A 24,562-nucleotide genomic window follows, 5' to 3' on the forward strand; every position below is an offset into this window, starting at 1 on the left:
AGTGCTTAAAACCGGAGTTCATTTTTGGCATAATGATTCAATAACTTGATCAGTCTTCCACACTGTTACAGTTATTTCCCAACAATCAGAACACTAGTAGATTGTTTTGATTACAACCCTCTCAAACGCCTCTATCCTGTTTTAAGTTGCTAACAGCTCAGCTTCGCTTCCACTGATTGGGTCCCACTTAACTGCTGAGCCTCGCTTGGCAAAAATGTAATGTATTTCTGTGCCTGAAGCTACTCCAGCCCTGGACTTTTTTTGATTACTGATTTACTAGATTACTCTAGAGACGCAGCACAGCATAACCAAATAAAAATAGCGTGCACAAAAAATAAAATAAAAAAAGAGAGAATCATTCAATTCTCATTGCCAGATAACATCTACAAAATGCATAATCACTACCTGCTAAAACCCCCGTCTCCACTTGCACAGAATTCGTTTTTTAAATGCTCCACACGCTAAAAGCATAGCAAAGATATAGGGAAGCAGGGTAGGGTATGGATTTCTTGACACAAACCTAATGGCTTTAGAATTGTATCAATCCTCTTTCCTGCCACAGATCAGACACTCACGTTATTTAACATGTTGTTTCCCCTAATGCTCTCTTCGTTGCTGCATCTTAAATGGCAAAAATACACGTACAAATTTAACAGCCGAAAGCCTAAAGGGCTTCCATTGGGAAATCCTTTCTAAAAAGAGTTATCTGAGACACCATTAAATCAGAGGTCTTGCAAGGGATTGAAAAATGTATACTGTATCTTGCTTATCTTGGTATTCATATACGTTATTTTTTTAATGGCACTTTTTTAATTGTTCAGGCTATCGTTGACGGAAGATGCTGGTGGATACTTTGATAAGGAGACAGGAGTTTTGGAAGTCCCCATGACAATACATGTGGCAGATCAGGTTAGTTACAAGTCCTACACCTAACCTATTAAACAGCGATGGACTATTATCAGTCCACTAACCTCTCAAGAGAAACCCATCCTCTATTCATTACACTTGACCTGGTTTAAATGTGCACAATTCCTGTAAAAGCCCTTAACATTTAGTTGAGAAAGGTTAATGTTTCTAATGCACTGGGCCCACATTATAAAAGCATCCCAGGGTGCCAGCTTTTCTGCATGAAGCATAACGAAGAGCATATTGAAATGAGTGTTATATATAAAGATGTAACCTTTAGACTGGAAAGCAGAGTTACATTCATGTAACTGAATTATTTACATATTTTTTATGTCTGTTTTTGTGAATTAAACAGTGTTTAGTGCAGGCATTTATTTTTCTTAAATAAATAGTATATATGAATCTTTATATTAATCCATCAAAACAGACTACAAACAGCATCATGAGGTTATGGATGTCACCGACAATCTCTGTTACAATTTCAAGCAAATTATATAGTCGAAAAATGTGGATCTTCTTTTTTTCTGTATATTATGCTCATAGCATTTTACAGGAAATACCTGCAAATCATAAGATGACCTTAATTTTTTTTCTGCATGAACCAAACTTTGAATAAAAACAAAGCATCCCAGATTATGTCTAAGTAGTTTCCTGTTGTGGACTTTGTTTTATTTTATTTATGCCATGATAAGGCCCTCTGGTTTGAAATGACCTCAATGTTTCCTGTGTTCACAATGCACTGTGGTGTTGCTTTGAAAGAGCTGGTCTCAGCAGTTTGAATTTCAAGTGTGGTTACGAGTTCAAATGTAAGCCTGGGACAGTGTTATAATACAGAATTCATAATGAGGGTAGAATGGGTTTTATTTATTTATTAGAAAGTACAGATTTATTGAGTACAGCATGATATGGACTCTTGAGAGGATAAGGCTAAATACAGTGTATTATTAATGTACTTTTTTTTATATACAGCAAACTTTTAGCTATTGCTCCCAGCGGGTTCTGAAACATTCATTATATCAGCAAAGTGTTGTTTTAGTGTGACCTCGGTAGGTACAGTATTCACCATTGAAAAAGATGCTATGATCTCAGCGTTCTTTTTACCTGTTAAAAGGTTATTAATAATAATAACTGTGCTTCATAAGTCATTGGTTTCTCCTTCCCACACAGTCATATATACTGGTGCATACTTTTCTGTTCACAGCTACATATTCCTTATAAGAAAAACCCTTAGAGCTGCAATTTTATAATAGACCTGCCAGCTGATGGGAAATAGCTCCCTCTTGTGGTCAAGGCATAGAAATGTATATATACTGTATGTATATATTTTTTAATTACTTTTTTTAATTACCCCAAGGCTCTAAATATACAGGAATTTGACGAACTTGCAAGCAGCCCTTAAAATCTTACCAGCAGGACATGTTTACAGAGCAAAGCATAGTATTTAGCATTGAGATGCCAGAATACATGTGTTTCCAAATGTATTTGTCATTTTTCGCCTTCCTAGTTGGATATCCACTATTTTAAACATTTTACAGTTCTGTTTTTATGTAATGTTCAGGGAATGCCAGCCCTATTCACAACACTTTGAGGTCTGTTTTTATGGTTAGAAGTCTATTCTCAGATTTCAAAGGACTGTTCAACCTAAGATATATTTCGGGGTTACATTTCTGAAAGCCCTTAACTGACAAATGTGGCCGTTCTGCTTCTGCAAGCATATATAAGATTTGAGTTTCCAAGATGCCTCACAAGCTTGAACTGTCCTGAGCTCATAAGTCGGTGAACACGCAGTCGGTGGATTTCGGTTTCTGTTGGATCAGAACTCTTCTATCCGTGAGTCGCATGTTTAGAGGGAGATGCAGTACAAGGTATTTTAATTCCTTTTTTTTTTTTGCACAGCTGAAAACGAATTTGATTCCAGCCAAGTCTTATAACTGCATACAGCAAAGTCTTTGAAGTGTTGTCAAAGTGATCAGCGAGGCTCAGCTTGTCTCAGCCAGACATTCACAAGCAGCGCATTAGCATCCTGCCATAAGTACTAATCATTTTTGTAATTCCAGTGCTGTTCTGTGTGTGCTGCGAATACATATTTTATAGTCTTGCTAAAATGTAAGCTGGCTTGCTGCAGTTTTATTTTGTTATGTTCTTGTACCCACATCCTATTTAATCTGCCCAGAGTACCTAGGTACTCTGACTAGGTAGCATAAATATCTTGCTATCTTAACACATGAATCTTCCCCATTTGGACCAAAATGCATAGGTTTTTAAACTATTGCATGCATATTATGATAGTTCTGGGAGTTAAGGGTTAAAGAGTAAGTAGAGGGGTTCTGAAAAATATAGTGTCATACGTCCCCACGTGTTGCTATAACTGTTTAAATAATGTACCTGTCATTTCTTTTCATCGTTAACATCTTGACAACTGTTTACACTTATAACTTTAAAGTCTGTTTCAAAGCCCTTTTCAAAATTTCCGCTCTAGTGCACTGGGGTTACCTGTTTGACAAGGGCACTAATCCTTACACTGTCAGTGCACTGGAGCAGACATTTTGAAAAGAGCTTTGAAACAGACTTTAAAGTTATAAGTGTAAAAAGTTGCCAGGATGTTAACAATGACAAGAAAAAACTACAGGTAAGTTATTTAAAGTTGTAGCAGCACGTGGGGACGTGGAACACTATTTTTTTGGGGGGAACTTGAAGGACTGTTCGAAGCTTTACAGATTCAAAGCGTTACACTACTTTCGCATATTCACACTATCAGCCCCAGTTTTAATGAAGAAACAGTTTAGTGGCTAAGGAAGGCAATGAGCCAGGAACATTTCTAATAATTTTTGCATTAGAAGAAATATACATTTAAATCACCCGCTGTTTCTTGAAATGTGGGAAGCGAAAGATGTGCTTTAAAAAAGAAATGTAGCTACATAAACCTATATATATATATAATCACACACACACACACACCTATCTGGCTTCATTGCAGGCCTATGTGGTCTAAATATCATTTGATTTATCAAGACCAGGAAGCAAAAATAAAATGGCAAAAAGCCTTCAAGGAAAATTGCTGCCTGTTAAATTGAGCAATGGAGAGAATGATAAAATATATCTCAATATGAAACAACAGAACAGAACCATTCAGGATGAAAGGGGAAAGGATGGGTACAAACAGCATGCCAGTGAATAGCATGTCTAGCCTCTTTAATGTTGGTCTTGCTGTTCTGGTTTGCTGGATAAGCTGACATTGACACTTCTCCCCACAGACCCGGCCAGTTCTGTTTGCAGTCCACGCTGTTGTCACAGCTTCTGACCTGGAGTTTGACAGAAAAGAAGTGGATTTCGGACATTGCTCCATCCATGAGTCGGTTCAAGCCAGCGTGCACCTCACAAACAAGTCTCTTCTTCCGCAAGAGTTTGGGTTTGTCGGAATTCCAAAGGTGGGAATTGTAATCAGGAATTCTGCCTTTTAACATACTAGTAACTATCTACAGTAAGCAGTGTAGACAAACAGAAAATCTAAAACATTTATCAGATTACTACTAGCTTTCTAATGTCCCAGTGATTTCTTTGTAATAATGTGAACAAAAAACAGTCAGTTCTAGTCCCCAGCTATCTGTGGCTTTGTGAATGTAGCCATACTGTATATCTCTCAATTTGAACATACGTTGCGCCTTTTTTAAATTATTAGAGCACCATCTAGGAAAATCGTATTGGCACTGCAGCATCACAGATTGATCTTCAATGAATTAACTTCCATCCTAGAAAGATGCTTTGGATTATTGATGAATCAAAATAAAAAAGGTGTATTCACCAGTATAAAGTTAAATCGTAATAAATCACATTGTTATTCCATTTTTACCCCCACACACATACTTGTGGTATAATGGTGTATTATTACTTGTTTTCATTTTCAGTATGTAGATGTTCAGCCCAATGATGGCTTTGGGATCCTTCTTCCAATGGAGACAGTCGAGATTGACATCATATTCAGTGCCATAAAGGCAAAAGAATACAGCTTTGAGCTCACCTGCAAGTCAGGAATCAACAGGTAGCTAAAGCAGTGTCCGGAACAGTATTCTCATTCCAATAAGTGGAGTTTAAAGAGGGGGTTTTTCCAGCAATCGGACTGATTCCAGTGAAATCGTACATGTACATGCATTCTGCACATATTAACATTTAACATTGTATGTGTCTTATATTTACCTGGAAGACGCTATGATTTATTTACTGTAAATCCATTTCGATTCAGAGATTTCAAGTTGTCTTGCCAAGCAGTTGGAGTCCACCCTCCCCTGGAGCTGTCTCACTCTCTGGTCCAGTTTGGTGCCACAGCGGTGAATGACAAGTCCACAACCACCCTGTACGTGGTGAACTCCCACACCAGCTGTAACGAGTTCACCCACCCTGTGCCACGGATCGGCAAGGGGGCGATTGCACCCGTGGGACCAACTTCCTTCGAGTTTGTATATCCAGAGGACTCAGATATCACCATCACTCCAGCAGTAGGGACAGTACTGCCGGGGAAGGTAAGAGAAATACATATTTTAGAATAATAATAATAATACCTGTGGGTTATGGCACATCTACAGTAGGGTACAATATTATGTGCACACTTTTTATCAGATTGTCTCTAAAAGATTTAATTTTAGAGCAATCGCGGTATCAGCATACACCTCCAGCGTGGTTTTCAGACAGCCCTGTTGCATAGACATTCATATTCCCCATCGGTGGTAGTCGTACCTTCCAAGTTTCACGTCAATACAGCAAAAAGTCTCAGAAATACAGTGGCAACCAATACAGGCCCAACATCAATCAGAAGCCTAATAGGTATTGCACTTGTCCTCATTAATGTGTTGTAATTCCGTTTATTTTTGAAGCTGGAAGTGGCAATGTAGTTACATTGTGTGTGTGTGTGTGTGTGTGTGTGTGTGTGTGTGTGTGTGTGTCCTCAGAGCTGCCCGGTCCAGGTTTGCTTCAGACCCAGTCTCTATAAGCAGCAGATCCAGGAGGAGGCTATTCACATGCTGTGCCGTGCTGAGGAGACCAGATTACTACTGCAGAACAAGAACGAAAAGGAGGCTGCAAATGCCAAGAAAACCGAGACGGATGCAATGGTGGGGCTTTATTTCACAAAGAGTTGTCTGCCTTCACCGTAGCTCAGTTATCAAACTGACATGTTTTGAACTGTGTGTTTTCTTGCTTTTTTCCCCTGGATGTTCTACCCCGTAAACCAATGAGTTTATTTAGTGTTATTTATAATTTAACATTCAGGACAGAGAAAAGTTGCCAGTGTTTTTTAAATGTACTGTATATGGGGGCTTATCGTTTTCTATCCAATGGCTTTACTCAGAGCATAAAGGAGCCTCCGTCTGCATCGAAAGGGAAAAAGAAGCAAAAGCAAGCGTCTGCTAAACAAACAGCGAACGAGAAGGCCATCAAAACGTGTGACACTCCCGGAGCAAACTCCAGTGCGAACAGAAGCCCCTTCAACCCTCCTAAACCAGGGGACATACAACCAGAGTAGGTGTCCTACCTGCCAGTGTGAAGGGGTATAGCAAAAAACAATGCATGCTATATAACAAAAAACAAAATCAAATATATATATATATATCTATATCCTGAATGAATCACTGTGTTTAATAGACTAATTTACACACCTTTAATCCTGAATTAATTGACATTAGTATTTGTGTTATTATAAATGTACATAGTGTACTTACTGGAACCCACATGCATATGTGTACATTTAAACACATTATATTGTTTTAACTGTATGTCATTCATTGCATTTTGTTATCTTTCTGTTGTGTTCTAGTTCAGATACCTTTGCTGCTGCCCAGGCTTCATTGATCCGCTCATTCAAAGGTTCTTTTAAGAGATACATCATCCCCTGCTTTGTAGCAAGTGGAAAATCTGCAAATAGGAATGAGCAAGGTCACTTGCAATACAGGTAAAGCTCGGTTTTTCATATCATTTTCTTTTAGCACACCTTTTTCAGCAATTAATATTGCGATTTATAATAATAATAATAATACAAAAAACAATGTTTTACTTTTCTACTAGGTTGACTGTCAAATCTGCTTTTTTGTTGTTTTTTTCCCCTACTAGTCCCCACAACACCCTTTACCTTGAGCTGCACTGTCCTGCAGTAGTGCCCCCTCTGGTGGTGATCTCCGACCATGGCAGGAGCACAGTGAATTTCAAAGAAGTGGCAGCAGGTGGGTAATAATGGTATTAGTTATGTAAAATGAGTCACCATGTTGATAAAACTGTTGTCCACACTAACAATGTTAATAATCCTGCTTGATCAAGTATCATATCCAGTAATTGTATTTATTATTACTGGTGTTCAATCCAGTGATATCATCTATGTGCAGAATAATTAGCTGTTTTGGGACTTGCTCAGGTGGAAGTTTAAATATTGAGGTTTCTGAATTGATAATCTAAAAAGAAGGTGTATCTGTGTTTTCGATTCACTGCAAGCATCTTTAAAAAGTTGCAAAAAATACATCGAGTGACAAAGTGTGTTAAATAAAAATTAATGTGATATTCTGTTTTTATTGTCCAACATGTAAAATCTTTGCAAACTTTGCTCATATAAAAAGAAAACAAGAAAAAAAAACTATTTCAATTTGAATTTTGATGATACAGTAAAGAAATTGGTGTAACTATCCTTCCTTGACAGATTTTAATGTATAAGCCTGGAGAGAACAAATTGAGTTGTACTGCATTTAGGTTTTTTGAAACGTAGCATGCAAAATATATTGCAGTCATTTTGACATCTTTTAACTGTGAATGTCATCCATGAAATAAAATAGAAGACAGATATCAGATTTCAAAGATGCAAGGAGACAGACCCAGTGAAGTGAAAAGACAGGCAAGTACAGAAAAGGCAGAACTATGGAGCCAGACACTAACTCATGCATTTGTTTTATTTTCAAATCCTTTTTTTTTTTTTGTTAACCAGGCAGGACCAACTGAGGACTGGTTTCTGGGGGTAGAGCAGATTTAGTCAGGTTGCCTGTATTGGGATGTATCCAAGACACCATGGTATCTTAAATACCCACAATGTATGTAGCATGTAATATAAACGATCTGTCTATCTTTAACCTTGACTTGACTTGTATCTTTTTAGGGCAGACGGTGGTAAAGAGGGTTACGGTACAGAATATCTCACATGAACCTCTTGAAGTATCCTTTATGATTGACTTTAGACCCCAGAAAATAACTCCTTTTTTTCTTTTTTCTCTTCCTATTTCTTTTGTTCTTTTTTCTTTTTCTTTGAGTAAAAAAAAAAAAAAGCAAAACAAAACATGGTAAAGTGCAACATTGCCCCACAAGTTTAGACTGGGAAACTTCTATAAGACCAGTTTTCCTTCGCTTTCATTACAAGTATCAAAAACGGTCATTGAATCCTTGACTGGTGTGTTTTTTAAGCTGAGTTCCACACTCCTGGATCCCAATGGTCCCTTCACGTTAATGAATGCGCTCAGGCCTCTGCAGCCTGGAGCTACCCACACCCTGCTAGTCTCTTTCTCTCCTGTGGAGGGCAAAAAGGTAAGGATGAATCAGTATTCCAATGCTATACCAATAAACCTGCTCTTACTTTAGACAAGTGATCTAATGAAAGAGAATTTCAATGGAACATGCCTGCTTGTCGTGGGGCTCAAAAACGCATCCCCAAAACCTGCTGCTAATGTTTTAACTGGGGTGTGTATGTGCTGGCTACAGAACTGAAATGCATGGCTTGAAACTGTGTCACGCTATGACTGAATGTTTGTGCTCAAGCACCAGAGGTACTTCTTGTTTTATTAGATTCAGCAGCCTCTGCACACATCTGTGCTGTGGTTCTGTTCTTTAACATACTTTACAGTATGCAGTAGCCTTTTCTGTCTGTTCCATTGCACTAACTGCACTCCTGTTCTATCCCCTACAGTTCTACGAGACCTTGGAGATCCGAACTTCAAACGTGGCCCTTTGCCTGAACCTCTCTGGTATTGGGATATATCCATCAGTGACCTGTTCGGTTGAAGGAGGCATCATAGATTTTGGATATGTTTTAGCCAATGAGAGTGCCACATCTGTATTCAAGGTAAATAATATGGTATGGTATGGCAGTTTCCTTAGACTATTGTGTTGTGATTTTAACTGTACAGATGGAACTAAGACTTCCATTGCATAGCAGTTTATATTCAGGTTTTAACTGTGAGCTTAATTAGTAAACCCACTGAGAGGAAAAAGCCTAAGTGGGCTTAATTAGGCTTACAGTAAACCAGTAATGGTGCAAACTGCTATGCAGTGGGGAGTTTTATTTCAATCAGTGAGACCAAGTCAGGTAGTGACTGAAATTATAGAGGCTATGCAGTGGGGAGTTTTATTTCAATCAGTGAGACCAAGTCAGATAGTGACTTACATTATAGAGGCTATCCATAATGTTGTCTTTTAGGAGAACATTATGGATCATTAACAGTTGACATCAGGAAGGCGAATTCTGCACATATCTCAAGTGGCAGAATTAAGGCTTTTTAATCAAACATTTGGCTGCTTTACTTGGCTTCCAGTGCTTAGCTATGTACCCTGCTAAAACGCCTAAGCCCTTTGGATGCTTTTCATGAAAGACTCTTTATCACTGATTTAATTTGAACAGTGTAATCTGTAGTGTTAACTAACAGTGTTAAATGTGTGTTCTGGTGTTTAGCTGCAGAACACCTCCTCCATCCTTGTGAACTACAGTGTGAAACAGGACAGCGTGTCTGTGAAGAAGCATAAAGACCAGCAGGGACTCCCATCGTTCCTAACACCCAGTAAGGAACCACAGTCGCGAGTAGGTAAGGGCTTTGCTGTTACGTTTGTTTATTTTGAACAGTGCACAATGACTTGTAAAAGATCACAAGTGAGGTCAAAAGAGAACCTTTTCAATGTTATAAGGGAGCGGGCAGGGTTGCTTAATTCTTAATCCTTACCTTGCCTTTGTTTGTATTAATGACCATTGTCACAGCTATTCAAATACAATTCATGCTGATGACTTTTAAAGCATTGTCATTTAGTTGGAACTAGAACTTTTCACATGCTCTGTGAGGCCCAGCAAGCCAGTAAACTGTAATAATCTTTGCCATTGCCAGGTACTCAAAATAACAGTGGCCTCAGCGTCTTCTGTGTGTCACCTCTAGAGGGTGCTATCAACCCTGGGACGAGCCAGGATATAACTGTGACTTTCCAGCCCGACCACGAGAGTCTGTATTACTCTGATCGACTGACGGTGGAGATAGTTAATAAGGTATAGTAAATGAAATGATAAATACACTGCCAATGAATCTCTTTCAAATGAAGGTCAACTTAACAGTTTTTTAGAGTCAATTATTAGATTCATATACCAGTATTAGCTGTAGCCCTTGCTGGTAACAAACAAGAGGCATAACAAATTACCACTTGCGGAAGTAGAGTAAACTATTTAGAACCTCTTCAATCTAGGGAGTATTAGTTTCTACAGGAATCAATGCAGCGATATCAATTCCCAGTAGCATTGTGGTACGAAATGGCAAGCCCGACGTTCACAACTAAAACAATACCCACTCATTGTTTGTAGGTTTTTTTTTTTTCTAAATCTGTCACCGAAGAGAAAATCTTGTTTTGGGGAAGAAATGTGTTCCTGATGCACTTCCCAGCACAATGTGGCTGGATCTCCTTTCATTATCACCCTCACGGCATCTTACATGAATGTGAGATTCTGACTGAACAAGAACCAGAGAAGCCGTCCAGCTTTTAGGAACTGAAATATATCTCAAGGCTGTCAGAATTGCCATGAGATATATTTACATACACATTATTTCCAACCCCTCCCTTACCTTTGATCACAGATTGATCGCTGATATTCATTAGTGACACTGAAAACAAATATCCAGGCTTATCAACAGTCAAATAAGCGTAACTGAATTGTTAACTGATTCTGTTTGTGCTTCTTCCTCTTCCCCAGGAAGTAGCCCATGTAATCCAGCTGAAGGGATCATCAAGGACTCACACCATGTTTGTTGACGGGGGAGACCCTCTGGATGTTCCGGTTGAATCCCTCGCCGATCTGCCTGCAAAGGAAGATCCTGAAGGAACCGGTAACTATTACAGTGGTTATATAGGGCATTTCATATGAGATGTTCAGTGTTTTAAAATCACATTTGTGTCAACCCATACTGTGTACTATACATATTGCACTGTACAAAACAGTAAATGGTATTTGTCTATAATAGGTAGTCTGTTCTTAGCAGTCCTGTTTATATCCAGACTGAATAAACTGCATTGTATATATGTGGCTGTACCTCTGTCTGTGTGGATTGACTGAGTGAAGAAGGCCTGCCTGCTTGTGTCTTGTTCAGAGCTGGTCGAGCTGATGAAACCAATCCTGCTCACCCTCAAGGCTGCCTGCAGTGAGAACACATTGGCACCTGCAGTTCGGGAGCTGAAGGTTGGCTGTATCCGATCCACACAGCCTCTGGCTAAAAAGGTAACGTGTTCATTTATTTAAAGTTCTGAATTGCATATTGCATATTGTAGAGGTGTGTATATCAAATCCAGATTTGAATAAACACTCATACCCTGGATTTAGCGAACAGCAATAAATAATAATACTCCCAGCCATTCAGAACCACAGCTTCAAGATAGTTCCCACTGCCTAGTGGAGTATTGAAATGTAGAGAAGGCCTTTCAGTGGATGCATTTCTGATTTAATTTTCTGAAGCCCTTATAATTTCTATTGCTACTGTACTTAATGCCAGGCATGCGCATAAAGATTAATCCATTCATGCACACTGTCCCACAACAAAGTGAATGCTGACCTTTTGGGTTGTTATTTATTTCCTTCTACTGTGTAAACATTTCTGTGGATTATTACGCGGCACGGTGAGTTTGTGGTTGTGTTTCTGTCCCATAAGCAGCTTATCATTTACTCTGCAATCCTTTTCCCTGGCAGAACGTGGAGTTTAGTTTCGATAATCTAAACACCTTCCAGCAGAAAGGCTTCAACCTGGATCCAGGGAAGGGAGCTGTTGATCCTGGTCAGAAAAAGTCTATTACTGTGACTTGGGCACCACCTAGTGGCCATGATGTGAGTCTACAAAGCAACACACACATTTTATTTTCCATACTGGTAGTTTATTATCCTGGTAAAGTGTGGTACAACTGGCTTTGAAATAACAATTGTATGGTCTATGGCTGTTTCATACAATGGGGCGTACAGCACGTGTGTTCTTTACTGCAGTCTTTAGTTATTGTGACTCCTGTAACACGTGTGATGTTGATAAAGGGTGGATTAATGCTTAGAAGAGTCAATAGGTTTGAAAATATAACGCTGCTGTGATAGGTGCAGCGCGGGACACAGTAGAGGTAACATAATGAGTTTCTTGTAAACTTTAAGCTTACAGTGAGTTCATTGTTTTAGATGAGAATGTGGAATCATTCACGTCATTCCTTTTGGAATGTGGACAGGCTTGTTTAGTTATTTTCTATTTTTTTTTTTTTCAACCATGATTTTGTTACAAAGTGTACAAAGTTTTCTATTTGTGTTTTGTTTCAAAAATAGAAAAACCTACCTGTTGCAGCCTGAAATCATTTTAAAAACACTGCAGAAAACGTCTGTGAATTGTGCTGTTGAATTTGCTGATTGTGCTTTATTTATTTTCTAGGTGACCCAGCCTGTCTCAATCTCGACACAGCTTACCCTCAAAGGAGATGTTACAGAGATCTACAAACTAACCCTATTCGCACTGGTATCATCATGAATGAACAGCAGACTGGGGCTGGGAATGGGAGACCACAAGGAAAAGGCACGCGCTTCGATTTCATTCTGCGTTTCCTAAGTGGTGGAAATAAATCGATTCAAACAAATAGCACCGTTTGTACAAAACACATTTATGGATTTAAAAAAAAAAGATTTGTCATTGGATTAAAATTTAAATTAAAAAATGGTGTACGTTTGTTTTTTTTCCATTGAATTACCATTTTTTGTTTTTATCATGCCCCTTATAAAATTTAAACAGTTCTAAAAAAAAAAAAGGGTAAAAAACTCAACTCTAACGCCCTATTGGAAGGTACAGTACAATGCTCATGGTATTCTTACACCCTGTACTTATGTAGCGATAATAGTGGAACAAGTCCTATGGCACTGAATAGTGTAATCAGTTGTCAAACTGGAATGAGCATCAGCCTTATCTGCTGCAAATGTTTCCACTCCCCCCCCCCCCCAGATAACATCAGCACAACCCACGGGTATTATAAACCATGTGGATTTTAAGATTACAGCTTCTAAATAGAGGGTTTGCTTATAAAGTAATTTGTGTGAAGTATTTATAGAATGGAGCTCGAAAAACAAACAGCAGATAAAAGGTGAAACACCTGGGATTTGTTGAGAACCTCTGTTTGGTTTAGCGAACAAGCTGCTCACATGTAGAAGACTGATTTAAGGTTATTAAGATTCACTTGTCTTTGCTCCTCTGTAGGACTTGTAGTAGATGAATGGGTATATTTTGAACATCGGTTTGGTGATTCTGTTTTTGAGTCAGATAAATACAAACACAGCTTGGGGTTTTTGGGTCTTGAATGTGCATCTGCAGTATATTCTGCGCCACGGGATAATCTTGCCATTGGAACGATAGCCAGGAGGACATTATTGAACTGGAGCTTGATTTAACAGTGGAAAAAGTCCTCGAGCTGTAGCTTTAAAACAAGCGGTTTGACCAGACCTGGGACTCCAATAGCAGGTTACAAGCGACATTTTTTCACACATTTCTCACATTTTTAAACAATTGTGAAACAGGTTTGTAAAAATGTCTTCAAGTGCTGAAATGCTAAAAGGTGTCACACATTTGTCTAGACTCTATGGTTTCAACTGACTTTGAAATAAAAAAAATGTAAAGTTAATAGGACAACTATTCAGAATCCAAAAGGACATAAAAATATATATAGAAACCACATTGCGTTGACTCGTGCAAAGTAATGGGATGAAGGAACCTTTGAAATATATTGGCTCAATCTCCCTATTTTAGTAACAGAATGATTGCAAACATCATAAATCAGTTCTAATCCCCAAATCATGTTCCTTTTGTTATAAAACACACAGTTTTAATCATAAAAAGGTCACACCTTTAATTTTACTCAGCCTTCTAAAATAACCATATGCCATGGAAAGTACAGTAATAGAATTAGTTTATCTGACCAGTGATAAGGAACACCATTGGAAAACCTCTTGACTGAAGCCACTAGATGGAGTCACTGTGCTTAGTCTTTCAGAAGCTATTTGATTAGCTGGGCACTGGCTACCTTAGTTATCACAATCATTCATATCATTCAAATTGTTGTGTTGTGTGTGAGCTGTGTTCTGTAAACATAAAGCTTAATGCATCACTGATTCAATCTGATACACTTTACATAGTCAGACATTAAACATTTAAATGGGAGGTTCCTATGAGTCATGCAATTGAATAAAAAAGCCTTTGATGGATAAATATATGTATTATTGTCCTGGTGTTTTTCTGCATAGTTTCCTATGCAACAATATGTTCTTGTGCATTAGCTAGCCATGCTGAACTTCATAAAGCAATTGCATTGTGCCTTATTATGCTATTCACTCTGCAGCAATGAATACAAAAAACATATTCAACACTAACACTCTTTACACTTGCTGTGTGTCAGGTTGGACACAATATCCTTGGATATTTTTTTAAGGTGTCCTTAACTTATATTTATGAGGTTTATATGACAATTATATTATTATTATTATTATTATATTTATTTTTCTGTATGGATTATGTGTTTATTTAGCAGACGCCTTTATCCAAGGCGACTTACAGAGACTAGGGTGTGTGAACTATGCATCAGCTGCAGAGTCACTTACAATTACGTCTCACCCAAAAGACGGAGCACAAGGAGGTTAAGTGACTTGCTCAGGGTCACACAATGAGTCAGTGGCTGAGGTGGGATTTGAACCGGGGACCTCCTGGTTACAAACCCCTTTCTTTAACCACTGGACCACACAGCCTCCTGTTTGAAATGTTCGTATGCATTTGAAAATCAGGACCAATCCATGATTTGAGACTGATCTTGAGTGGAAAAGGTCCTCTGGCAAATGACCCCGAGCCAGGTAATAAAAACCAACCCCCAAATGGCAGAGCTGTCTAAAACCTTGTGACCCGCCCAGCTGAGTGTCATGTGTGTGAGTGGTTGTGTGAGGATGCCCTCAGTCACTATTCATGGTGAATTCTCTGACATAATGAAGTTTCTATCCCTAAGCCTGGAGAGTGTAACTATGGTCTTAACATCTCCCGAGAGGCACTCTTGAGGTGGAGTCCAATAAAAGATAAGGTCCTTTTTTCATAGTCTTCCTGTTTAGGTATTAGACAAGAGGTGGGCATTATACAAGGGATGTAATCCAAGGCTAGATAAGGAAAGCCAACAAAAAGGAGCACACTTTATCGTTTAACCATTTTTACAACACTTAATAATATAATTCAAAGAATTTTAAACAAACTCCCACTGTGTCTTTACAAGGAACTCAATCCTGGTTCCTGCCCCATGTGGTCCAGGCAGGGGAGCGAGTCACTTCACCTCCTTGTGCTCCGTCTTTCGGGTGAGACGTAGTTGTAAGTGACTCTGCAGCTGATGCATATTTCACACACCCTAGTCTCTGTAAGTCGCCTTGGATAAAGGCGTCTGCTAAATAAACAAACAATAATAATAACACGTACCAACCAGCACAACCTCTTTGAACTCTGGACCTTCATGCACAAGTACGGATGGGAGGGGAATGTTTTGCAAACCGTATACAGGTGGGAGTGGGTTTTGTGTTACCACATGCCTTGATTTGACCCTGTTAATCAACGCTAGACTTGACTGGGTTATGAAAAACAAACAGTGCTTTAGTGTTATGCCATTTAATATGCTTTACCATACAGCTGTGCTTCGTAATGCTTACCTAGACTTTACCTTGCTTTTTTACACTTTGCCCTGCTTTTACTATGGGAAACAAGTTAAGGTGTGAACGGAAAAAAGTTTGGAAAGTATGTAGATTGAGCCAGCTGATAGTGATGAGAAACAGTAAAGCACAGTGAAAAATTAGGAATCATTATGACACAACATATTAAAGCATCTCAAGAAACAGGGAGGAAATCGTAAAGAATTTAAACCATGTGGCTGAAATGGCTGGCACGGAATGGAAGTTTCTACCTGTCCAGGTATCACACTTCTTCAACAGCAGCTCTTGTATGCACCATGCTCCTGTGATTTGTAATACAAGACTAGACACCGCAAATAAAAGAAAGGCAGAACCTTCCACACCATGCAACAGCTGTTTTTAATTCTATAAAACTAGAAAGAACAACAACTCTGTAAAGGCTCTCTGTTTCTTTTCCCTTCAAATCTGTTGTTTATGTTGTTTGTGTCTTTATGGGAAAAGGGGCATATGTTACGGTCTGGTGCCATGTGGCACAAATATTAGCAGGAATGCCAACCACCATGTCATTGTGGTGTGAGTTTCATATACAGTAAATGTGAAGGTGAATCAGGTATGATTCCTGGCAGGGTCTCTCTGAAACCACATTGCGTTGACTCGTGTAAAGTAACGGGATGAAGCAACCTTTGAAATATATTGGCTCAATCTCCTTATTTTAGTAACAGAATGATTTCAAACATCATAAATCAGTTCTAATCCCCAAATCATGTTCATTGTGTCATAGAACACACAGTGATCATTTTATATGTATGTTTTCACTCTCCTTGCAATATCAACCAGGCTGTTTTTATCCATTGACCAGCCCTGTAAAAAAACATAATGTCCTGTCATTTTGCCAAGCTGATACAGGGGTCGGGGAACTCAATCGCAGTTCACATTAAGAATTTCGTGCCCTGATAACATGCTGGTCTGTGTAACAAAGGAAAGTTTATACACAGATCCCTACTGCTACATGATTTCTTAATTAACAGTTGCAAGTTGCAGAGATATACTGTACAAAACTAAATGCATAATAAGGTTTTATACAAACTGATGCTGTAAGAAGGTCAAAACTGCACAAGCATGTATCAGTGGAGAATGATGCAGCCGTCACACATAAAAAGATATATTGACTAGGAAAGAAAAAAGAAAAAGGTATTCTTGTTCAATTATTGTTTCAAGATTTCTGTGGATCTGAATGCCAGAACTAATAAATAAAAAGGACCATGCTACTGTCAAACATTAAAATACACTCACAACTTGTACCTGAAGATACTGAGGTGAAATTACCTAGGAAATGCAAGTGTAAGAACATTTTAAAATGAAAATACATATGTGTCATATGTTTCTATCAAAACTGCACATTTGCACCAATGTCGTAAGCAGAAGCGAATAGTAAGCATGTTTTAAACTACAGCCACTTTAAAAATGAAATAAATAAATAACGTGTGCCGATCTAAACTAAGAATTAGTTCATTTTTGTCCGTTTTTTGTCAAATATATGGGAAAACTACAAAGCGGTATGTAATTCAATATGTTAACGTAACATTATTAAGGTTTCATTCGACTTTATGAAGCAAAATGTTTTAATTATATAGGGGTAGGCAAAGCTTTTGGCCATAGCTGTAGTTTTCAAGTGACTCAGTGCTGTAAAATAATTTAAAACTCTAGTCAGTCTTATGATAAAACCTTCCCTTATAAAAATGTACCACAGTCTTTCTGCATGGTATTTTCCATGAAGACCTGTTTGTACTACAATGCTTGCTCCAGTATCAGAATCCATATCAATTTCTTGCTCAGTTCCGGATGCTGATAGTAAACACACACAGTATATTTACTTCCTGCATCACTAAAACTGTAAGAGTATGTGGGGTAGTGTTTGAAAACCAAACAAACCAAACAAACCTAAAAATACCATCCGATTGGTTATACAATACTGCACTTAACAGAATGCCTTTCTCACTGTGACAATGCAGCCACTGCAAAACAGGTATCGCTGTGTTACACTGGCAATGCAATGGCCTCTTTGCCAAGGGCAGCATGGTGTTTCGCTGCATGCTGATGTGCGTTGGGTGGTGACTTTTCTTTTTGAATTGTGACACATCAGAAGATGCACTGCATTTTCAATGCCAATCTTTAACTGGGGTTTGTTATACGTGGCTTATAATTCATTTTACCAGGATCACAATCCAATTCAACTTTAGGACTGTAGATCGAGGGGAGATTTTGTATTACGCTTAGCAGACTATTGTATTACTCAAAATGATTTATTTGACCCTACCATGGCAAAAGCACGGCAGGCTGGCTCTATGAAACAGGTAGGTATAAATCTGCCACTTGCAGAACTGTGTTTTGTTTTGTTTTTTTAATATGATGTTGCTATGCCAACCGATCAAAATGCTTACAGGCACACATAAACAAGAGCTATACCATGTGGCTATTTATTATTGACAACTATTTTGACATTTTCTAATTAAATTATTTAACATATTCATTTCAAAACGTTCTACATCCCGCAGGAACCCAAAGACTATGCCCGCATTTTTTTTTTTAAAGCGTACCTGTACAGAAATGTGAATACAGGTGGGAAAACCGGTTTGATGTCCAAGATAACCTTTAAATAGCTTTTACGTAGTTGTTTACTGCATTTCTGCACTCCGCTATCTGATCATCTCCGGTTTCTCAGAGAGCTGCTGTGGTGTACCACCTAGAGGACGTCTTTGGAACTGCATGACATGGTTTCAGGTCAATGTGTCTGTCACCCTCAAGTTGTTTTTGAGACAATATTACTCTCCTGCCAAAACAGCATGCGCCTGTGTGTGACATTCCAGGAGAGCTGACACAAGAGATGACGCAGGAAATGGTTAATGGTACTGGAGAGCCGGGTCGACGCACTCAACCTACAAATTGCTTTCAGCTTATATGCATGTTTTGTTGTCGGTTGGTAAGTTTCAGCTCAGCCTTGGACAAACACAGATCTCAGAGAATACTTTTTTTTTTAATTGTTTTGTACACCGTTTACAAAGTAAATGTATTGAAAATATATGTCCGATATATTTGATCAGCCCACATTATACTTATTGGATTTTTTTTTCCATTTCAGCGACGCCTTGTTTTGTTCTTTTAGACATTCTTCTTTAACCACGAATAAAAGCAAAATATACCAGCAAACACTTTGGGTGAAATTAGACTCCGAGCACAAGCAGCACATAAGTGACTTTTGCAAAGCAAAACACCAGAACTGGGAACAGTACGTGAAATATAGGACACTGTACACAAACATGGAGCACGAGTAAGAGGGTGTTTATTCTGACTATATAGAACAGGAGGTTGTGTTTATTACAGCAGGTTGACTGGTTACTAATATAACAGGATCCATTCCAGATCATCAATACGGATGTTTAGGGTAAATGCTACAGGGGAAGATGGTAAAACAAAGTGAAAGGTAGAAGCTCCCTGGAGCGTCATTAAAGGACAAATCCGATCTCTTATGGAACTCCGCGTGGTCCCGGAGACGCATTTGTTCAACGAGTGATGGAAATTCCATGTTGTTTATTCAAACACCATTGGTAGGTCGTGCATAACATTCGTCAGCTTTTTAGAATTACTAGAAAAAACTAAAATGTCAAGAACAAACGTTTCCACCCACGTCTGCTTGACCAAAGTTTTACTTGATATGCCTGCTGTTGGTGCTGTAGAGTTTGACTGAGCAGACTTTGAGTAATAGAAGTGTAGATAATACTGCACTGGATTAGACCTGAGTGCGTCTCAAATGACTGAGTCAGTAAATGACTATAGTCCTTGTCTGCAAGCACTGCACAGGCAGTGAGGTCATAGTGACAGTCTCCACAAGGCAACCTGCTGAGGTCATGCTTAGTATGCTGTTATTAACAGAATATGATAGGTAATACAGAACACATTTAACAAAGCCAGTGCTAAACCTTAATCTCTGAGGTATACATTACAGGTGTTAAGGTTATTGAATCTTCATGCAATCCAGTCTGGTGTAGACAAAAGAGGTTGAGCAGACCTGTGAATACAGAAACGCCTTGGCAATCCTTCAGACAGGAAATCCCATTCTTATTCTTTCTGAATAGAGAGCAGTGATCGACAGTACAGTCTTTTTACTGTCAGTTTTTCAAAGAAACTGAAAAAGACTTTGATAAGATGTTTTTAGCAGACACTTCTTCACACAGAGGGGTGAGAGTGTGGAGTGGCTTACCATGTTGCTGATGCTGAAAAAAATTGAATCCTTTAAGACTCAACTTGACATCAGCCAGTTAAAAGATGGAAAAAAAGAAGGGTAGTTCTGCTTTGTAATGTCTTCCAGCCTTGTGATTAGCAAAATGCTTAGGTGTCAAATTCTGAGCCTTTTGCAAACTGGCTGTGACTCTGCAGTTCAGTAGTTGCCACAGGTGATAATGACACCAAACACAGTCCTGGCAAATCCTTTCAAACAGTTAAATTATATGGCTCGGTTTGTGGTTTGGTTTCTAAATTTAGTTTCCATCAGACAATGTCAATCATGTGCAGTTTACACGTAAATGGAAATCATTGTATTCATAACAACATTGTTTCTCTGTTTTTCTAGTTTCAGTCGCACACATTTCCCTCACAAGCTGTGGAACCAGTTTCAAGATATACAGTAGGCATGACTAGTGAAGCCCGCTGTGCTATAGTCATTCCAGCTCCAGTGGGTCATATTCTGGGCTGGTGTTTGCTTCTTGTTGGTAACATGAAGTGAATGTGATGGAGAAAGGGGTTCACAGTTTGCATGCAGAAGAACCTTCTCCTAGAGGCTGGTGAGTTCATAATGTTAACGTCAGTATAAGACACGTACTCACCTCTCCACTACAGAGATTGCTCTTTAGTTGAATGGGGTTTGACTTCAAAGAGCCCGCCCAAGAAACACATGGGGGTAACAAAGGGGGGGAGGCTCTGGGAGAAGTCTTTGAGGTGCAGCCAATGAAGACTGCTCTGCCGGGGAGCTCTCTGAAGGGGAGCTCAAAAAAAAAAAAAAAAAAAAAAGAGAAGGATGCCTCTTTAGGAATTTCCTAACATATTCCTATCAAAGATTGCTTACTGACTTCTAACTTGCTTTTATTCTTTGAGAATCTCATCTTTACCGTTTTGGTTTTATACCGTTTTCAAGGTTAAACACTGTGGAGGGAAATAGGGTTCTGAAGTGAGTTTCACGACTCTAGTCCTGTTCACTTTGTCACCACTGCTGCGATAATTACTGTTCTAAGAGCGTGATCGTCACAAGACATGCTAACGACTCCCCCTTTCAGTGTCCGATTCCTTTCATGCAGATGAAGCCCAACAATGCCAATTATTCAGCTTGTTTGCATAACAATGGGTAAAGGAATGCCTGTCCAATTTTAATGACAACAGAGCACAGTTCAGATTAAAAAAAAAAAGCTTCAGAAACGCATAATAGCCAGATTTACTCTTGCAAAGTTTCGATCATTTATGAGTTTTGTGCATTTTAGTATTTATATTTGTTATAGTTTTAAAATATGCATTTAGATAGTACAGAACCTTGTTATTTCCATTTTTTACAGTCATTTTTCCAAAAAACTCAAAGACTTTTTGATCAGACATTGGAACTTCAGTGACAGCGGTAACGAGACCAAAGGTATTCGCAGAACAATAACCTGCTCGTTGTACTATACAAGTCTGTGAAAGGAGCTTCCATTCATTCTAGAGCCATTATTTGACCAGCTGAATTGTAGAAACACTCTTAGAACATAAGAACATAAGAAAAGTTTGGGAACTAGAAAAGGCCATTCAACCTGTCAAGTCTCGTCCCTTGTTAGCACACCATTCTCATCTACTGGGGTGTTGTTTGTACATTGTAATTGTTTTTTCTACATTGTAATAGTCTTTTTAAATTGTTTTCCAGGACCCCCTTGTAAATGAGGCATCATTCTCAATGGATCAGTCTCCTGGTTAAATAAATACATACAATAAAAACTAATAAAAGCACAGACTCTAGTATTTTTGTGGGGTGTTTCCAGTGCTTTAGATCTAAGTCACTTTTGTTTTATTATTTGAAGTGGAGGAACAGGTTTTTTTTTCCATTACCTAGTTTGTCTACAGAATAGTCACTTACCCAACTTGTTCACATTCACAGGATGCATTTGTAAAGCACCACTAAAAGAGAGTAATCATCATCTGTTGTAATTACAGAAATTGCTTATTTAGCATTGTTGGTCAATGGAATACTTTCGCCACTGTCTCCTATAATCTTACTGCCATCTCAGGGATCCGTGTCTTTAAGATCTGATCCAACCCCAAACTCATCTTTTGTTGGATTTATACAACCCCCTAGTTATAACTGGAGGCTGGCAGGAATCACCTCTTGAATTTCGTTCTTTGAAAGGGAAAACCTGCAGGAATAGACACTAGTATCTAAATGACTGTACTTGAATAGTTTTTTGGAACAATGAAAGCTCAGCTTTTTGTTTTTTTTCTCCACAATGGCTTTGGTGTGAATGGCCCTCTAATACAGCTTCTTGGAACAGTCCGATGGAAAAGTATATCTTCCAAAGAGCTACAGGTGAGTCACTTGGTTGGACTTCAGAAGAGGGAATTGTCAAACCTGCAGCAATCTGAACTGATCAAACGGATAGGAAGAGGAGACAAGCGTGATAGCATCGAAGAGTGAGGGAAGCACTAATAAAACATGATCCTGTGGGAACGCCAGAGCTGTGTCGCCAGCCACCCATGTCTGCTAGTCGGCTACCGTGGTCGGCCACACAGCAAGCAGTAAACAACATCCTGGGAGAATCCTGGAAAATCCAATAGCAAGTGAGGTCAGCTTGAGTCCTGCAGCTTGTGTTTCTGTGTGATTTTTTTTACTAGCAGCCTCTTCTTCCCATCACTGATAAGCATGATACAGACAAAAACGCACACAAGTCGATTTTCCTGTGGCTTCCTTTGAATTTCTAAGTGCTTGTTGAGAGATCAAATTAAACTAGGCTTTGGGATCATTCAAGTTTTTGAGACATTGTTTTATCTGGCATTTGACTTAGTCTTATGCATGCCCCTAGATCCCGGTAAAGCACGGTAAAAGCATATTATTAGCAGTGGGCAGCAGTGTGGAGTAGTGGTTAGGGCTCTGGACCCTTGACCAGAGGGTCGTGGGTTCAATCCCAGGTGGAAGACATTGCTGCTGTACCCTTGAGCAAGGTACTTTACCTAGATTGCTCCAGTAAAAATCCAACTGTATAAATGGGTAATTGTATGTAAAAATAATGTGATATCTTGTAACAATTGTAAGTCGCCCTGGATAAGGGCATCAGCTAAGAAATAAATAATAATAATAATAATGCTAAAAAATGTGAAGTCATTTATGTGCTCTACAAGGTCCTATTTCGATTAGCTGGCATCCAATCTCAATAATGCCTCTAATACCAGCAATCCCAGACATTAAAACTAAATTTCAAAGACTGGTGTCTCACACTCATTTCTCAAATAAAACTGCTAGGGTTAATGTTTCCGGTATGACCTAATTCCATGGAAATACAAGGAAACAAAAAAAAAGATAGCTCTTGCAGTGATTTTCTCTTGGGTAATCTTAACTGTTTTAAGTGCATTCACACATGAGTCCACAGATACAGATTAGCACTATGGTTAATGTTTAACTCTGCGGCCGTGAAGCATTGAAGTGAGACTGGATCCAGGAATGGGAATTTGAACTTCGGAGACAAACACCTGAACTGGAAATCAATGCAAGAATTGAGGCTTTTCTACAGTGGCCCATTGCGTCCCATTGCAGTTTTTATAGGGGCTTAAATAAACACACCAGAGCTTATTAGGACAGACCACCGTCTTTTTGTACAGCTAACGTACAATGAAAGCTCACAGTAAAACCTGGAATCTCTCACACTACTATGCAATGGGAGTCTGAAATCCTCCCCTGTACATTAACGGATTTGACATGCTTGAATGCCATTTAGATTTACTGTATGCCAGGTGATCAAAATAGACCAGTTTAGATGCTGTGGCACAGCACAGTGACGCACTTGCACAAGTAGTTGAATATTTCTCTAATCACAAGGCCCTAGAAATAGAAAACGTCAAGGTGGAGTAACCTTGGGAGGGCTCCCTAGAAATTAAATGTGAGTGAATGTATTAGATAGAGATTCCTGGATTTTGCAGTGACCTCTGGACAGCTTTGGTGACTACCAGGAAAGCTAGGCTATTAGAAAGCATTGCAGGTTACTAATGCAATGAGGAAATGGATGGAAAGGAATGCTGGGGGCAAGGGGAACTTTTTTTGTACGTAAAGGCTGTCACTTTCCCCACAGCCTGTTTTAACACATCGTTTAAGATTTGCTCTAAACAAACCCTGGGTGGGGAATAGCGAACTTTGTTGCTCCCAAGCCCTCTGGGGTGGAGTAACCTCAGTCCTTTTGCTAATTAGCTGCCACTCAGACACAGTACTTTCTCTCCAGCAAGAGCTTTTTCTACCCGGAGCTACCTGTTTATCGATCAGCCAGTACTCAGTTGTCAAGCCTCGTTTATATAGGTAATACCCTCAAGACAGAGCAGGTCGGGAGTACATTGCTATTTACAAATGAACTATTAACCTGACACAGGGGTTCACTTTGTCAGTCATGAGGCACACAGTAGCCCCCTGAAGAATGAATTTATTAAAATGGGTGTTTGAAAATGTGCTAGGTCATA

General features: G+C 38.9%; 1 protein-coding gene and 1 long non-coding RNA gene across 3 annotated transcripts in view; both read left to right on the forward strand.

Annotated features, from left to right (window-relative positions):
• The window catches only part of LOC117425884 (cilia- and flagella-associated protein 74), a 39,584-nt gene extending 26,748 nt beyond the window's left edge, over positions 1-12,836 (forward strand). For both annotated transcript variants that reach the window (XM_058993126.1, XM_058993125.1), the window contains 17 exons: positions 822-909; positions 4,161-4,334; positions 4,812-4,945; positions 5,147-5,423; positions 5,850-6,011; positions 6,248-6,417; positions 6,713-6,847; positions 7,006-7,115; positions 8,033-8,088; positions 8,335-8,454; positions 8,834-8,989; positions 9,596-9,725; positions 10,020-10,174; positions 10,871-11,003; positions 11,265-11,392; positions 11,858-11,992; positions 12,570-12,836. In XM_058993126.1, the coding sequence (XP_058849109.1) occupies positions 822-909; positions 4,161-4,334; positions 4,812-4,945; positions 5,147-5,423; positions 5,850-6,011; positions 6,248-6,417; positions 6,713-6,847; positions 7,006-7,115; positions 8,033-8,088; positions 8,335-8,454; positions 8,834-8,989; positions 9,596-9,725; positions 10,020-10,174; positions 10,871-11,003; positions 11,265-11,392; positions 11,858-11,992; positions 12,570-12,665 (2,359 nt within the window). In that variant the 3' untranslated portion in view covers positions 12,666-12,836. The remainder of the gene's footprint in view (positions 1-821; positions 910-4,160; positions 4,335-4,811; positions 4,946-5,146; positions 5,424-5,849; positions 6,012-6,247; positions 6,418-6,712; positions 6,848-7,005; positions 7,116-8,032; positions 8,089-8,334; positions 8,455-8,833; positions 8,990-9,595; positions 9,726-10,019; positions 10,175-10,870; positions 11,004-11,264; positions 11,393-11,857; positions 11,993-12,569) is intronic.
• A 5,758-nt stretch (positions 12,837-18,594) lies between these two features.
• Positions 18,595-23,154, forward strand: LOC131698967 (uncharacterized). The gene is made up of 3 exons (XR_009307960.1): positions 18,595-18,812; positions 20,460-20,670; positions 21,774-23,154. It is a non-coding gene; the product is annotated as an uncharacterized LOC131698967 (long non-coding RNA).
• The last annotated feature ends 1,408 nt before the right edge of the window (positions 23,155-24,562 follow it).

Source organism: Acipenser ruthenus, chromosome 20 (genome assembly GCF_902713425.1).
Source record: "Acipenser ruthenus chromosome 20, fAciRut3.2 maternal haplotype, whole genome shotgun sequence".
In the NCBI taxonomy this organism is placed as follows: domain Eukaryota; kingdom Metazoa; phylum Chordata; class Actinopteri; order Acipenseriformes; family Acipenseridae; genus Acipenser; species Acipenser ruthenus.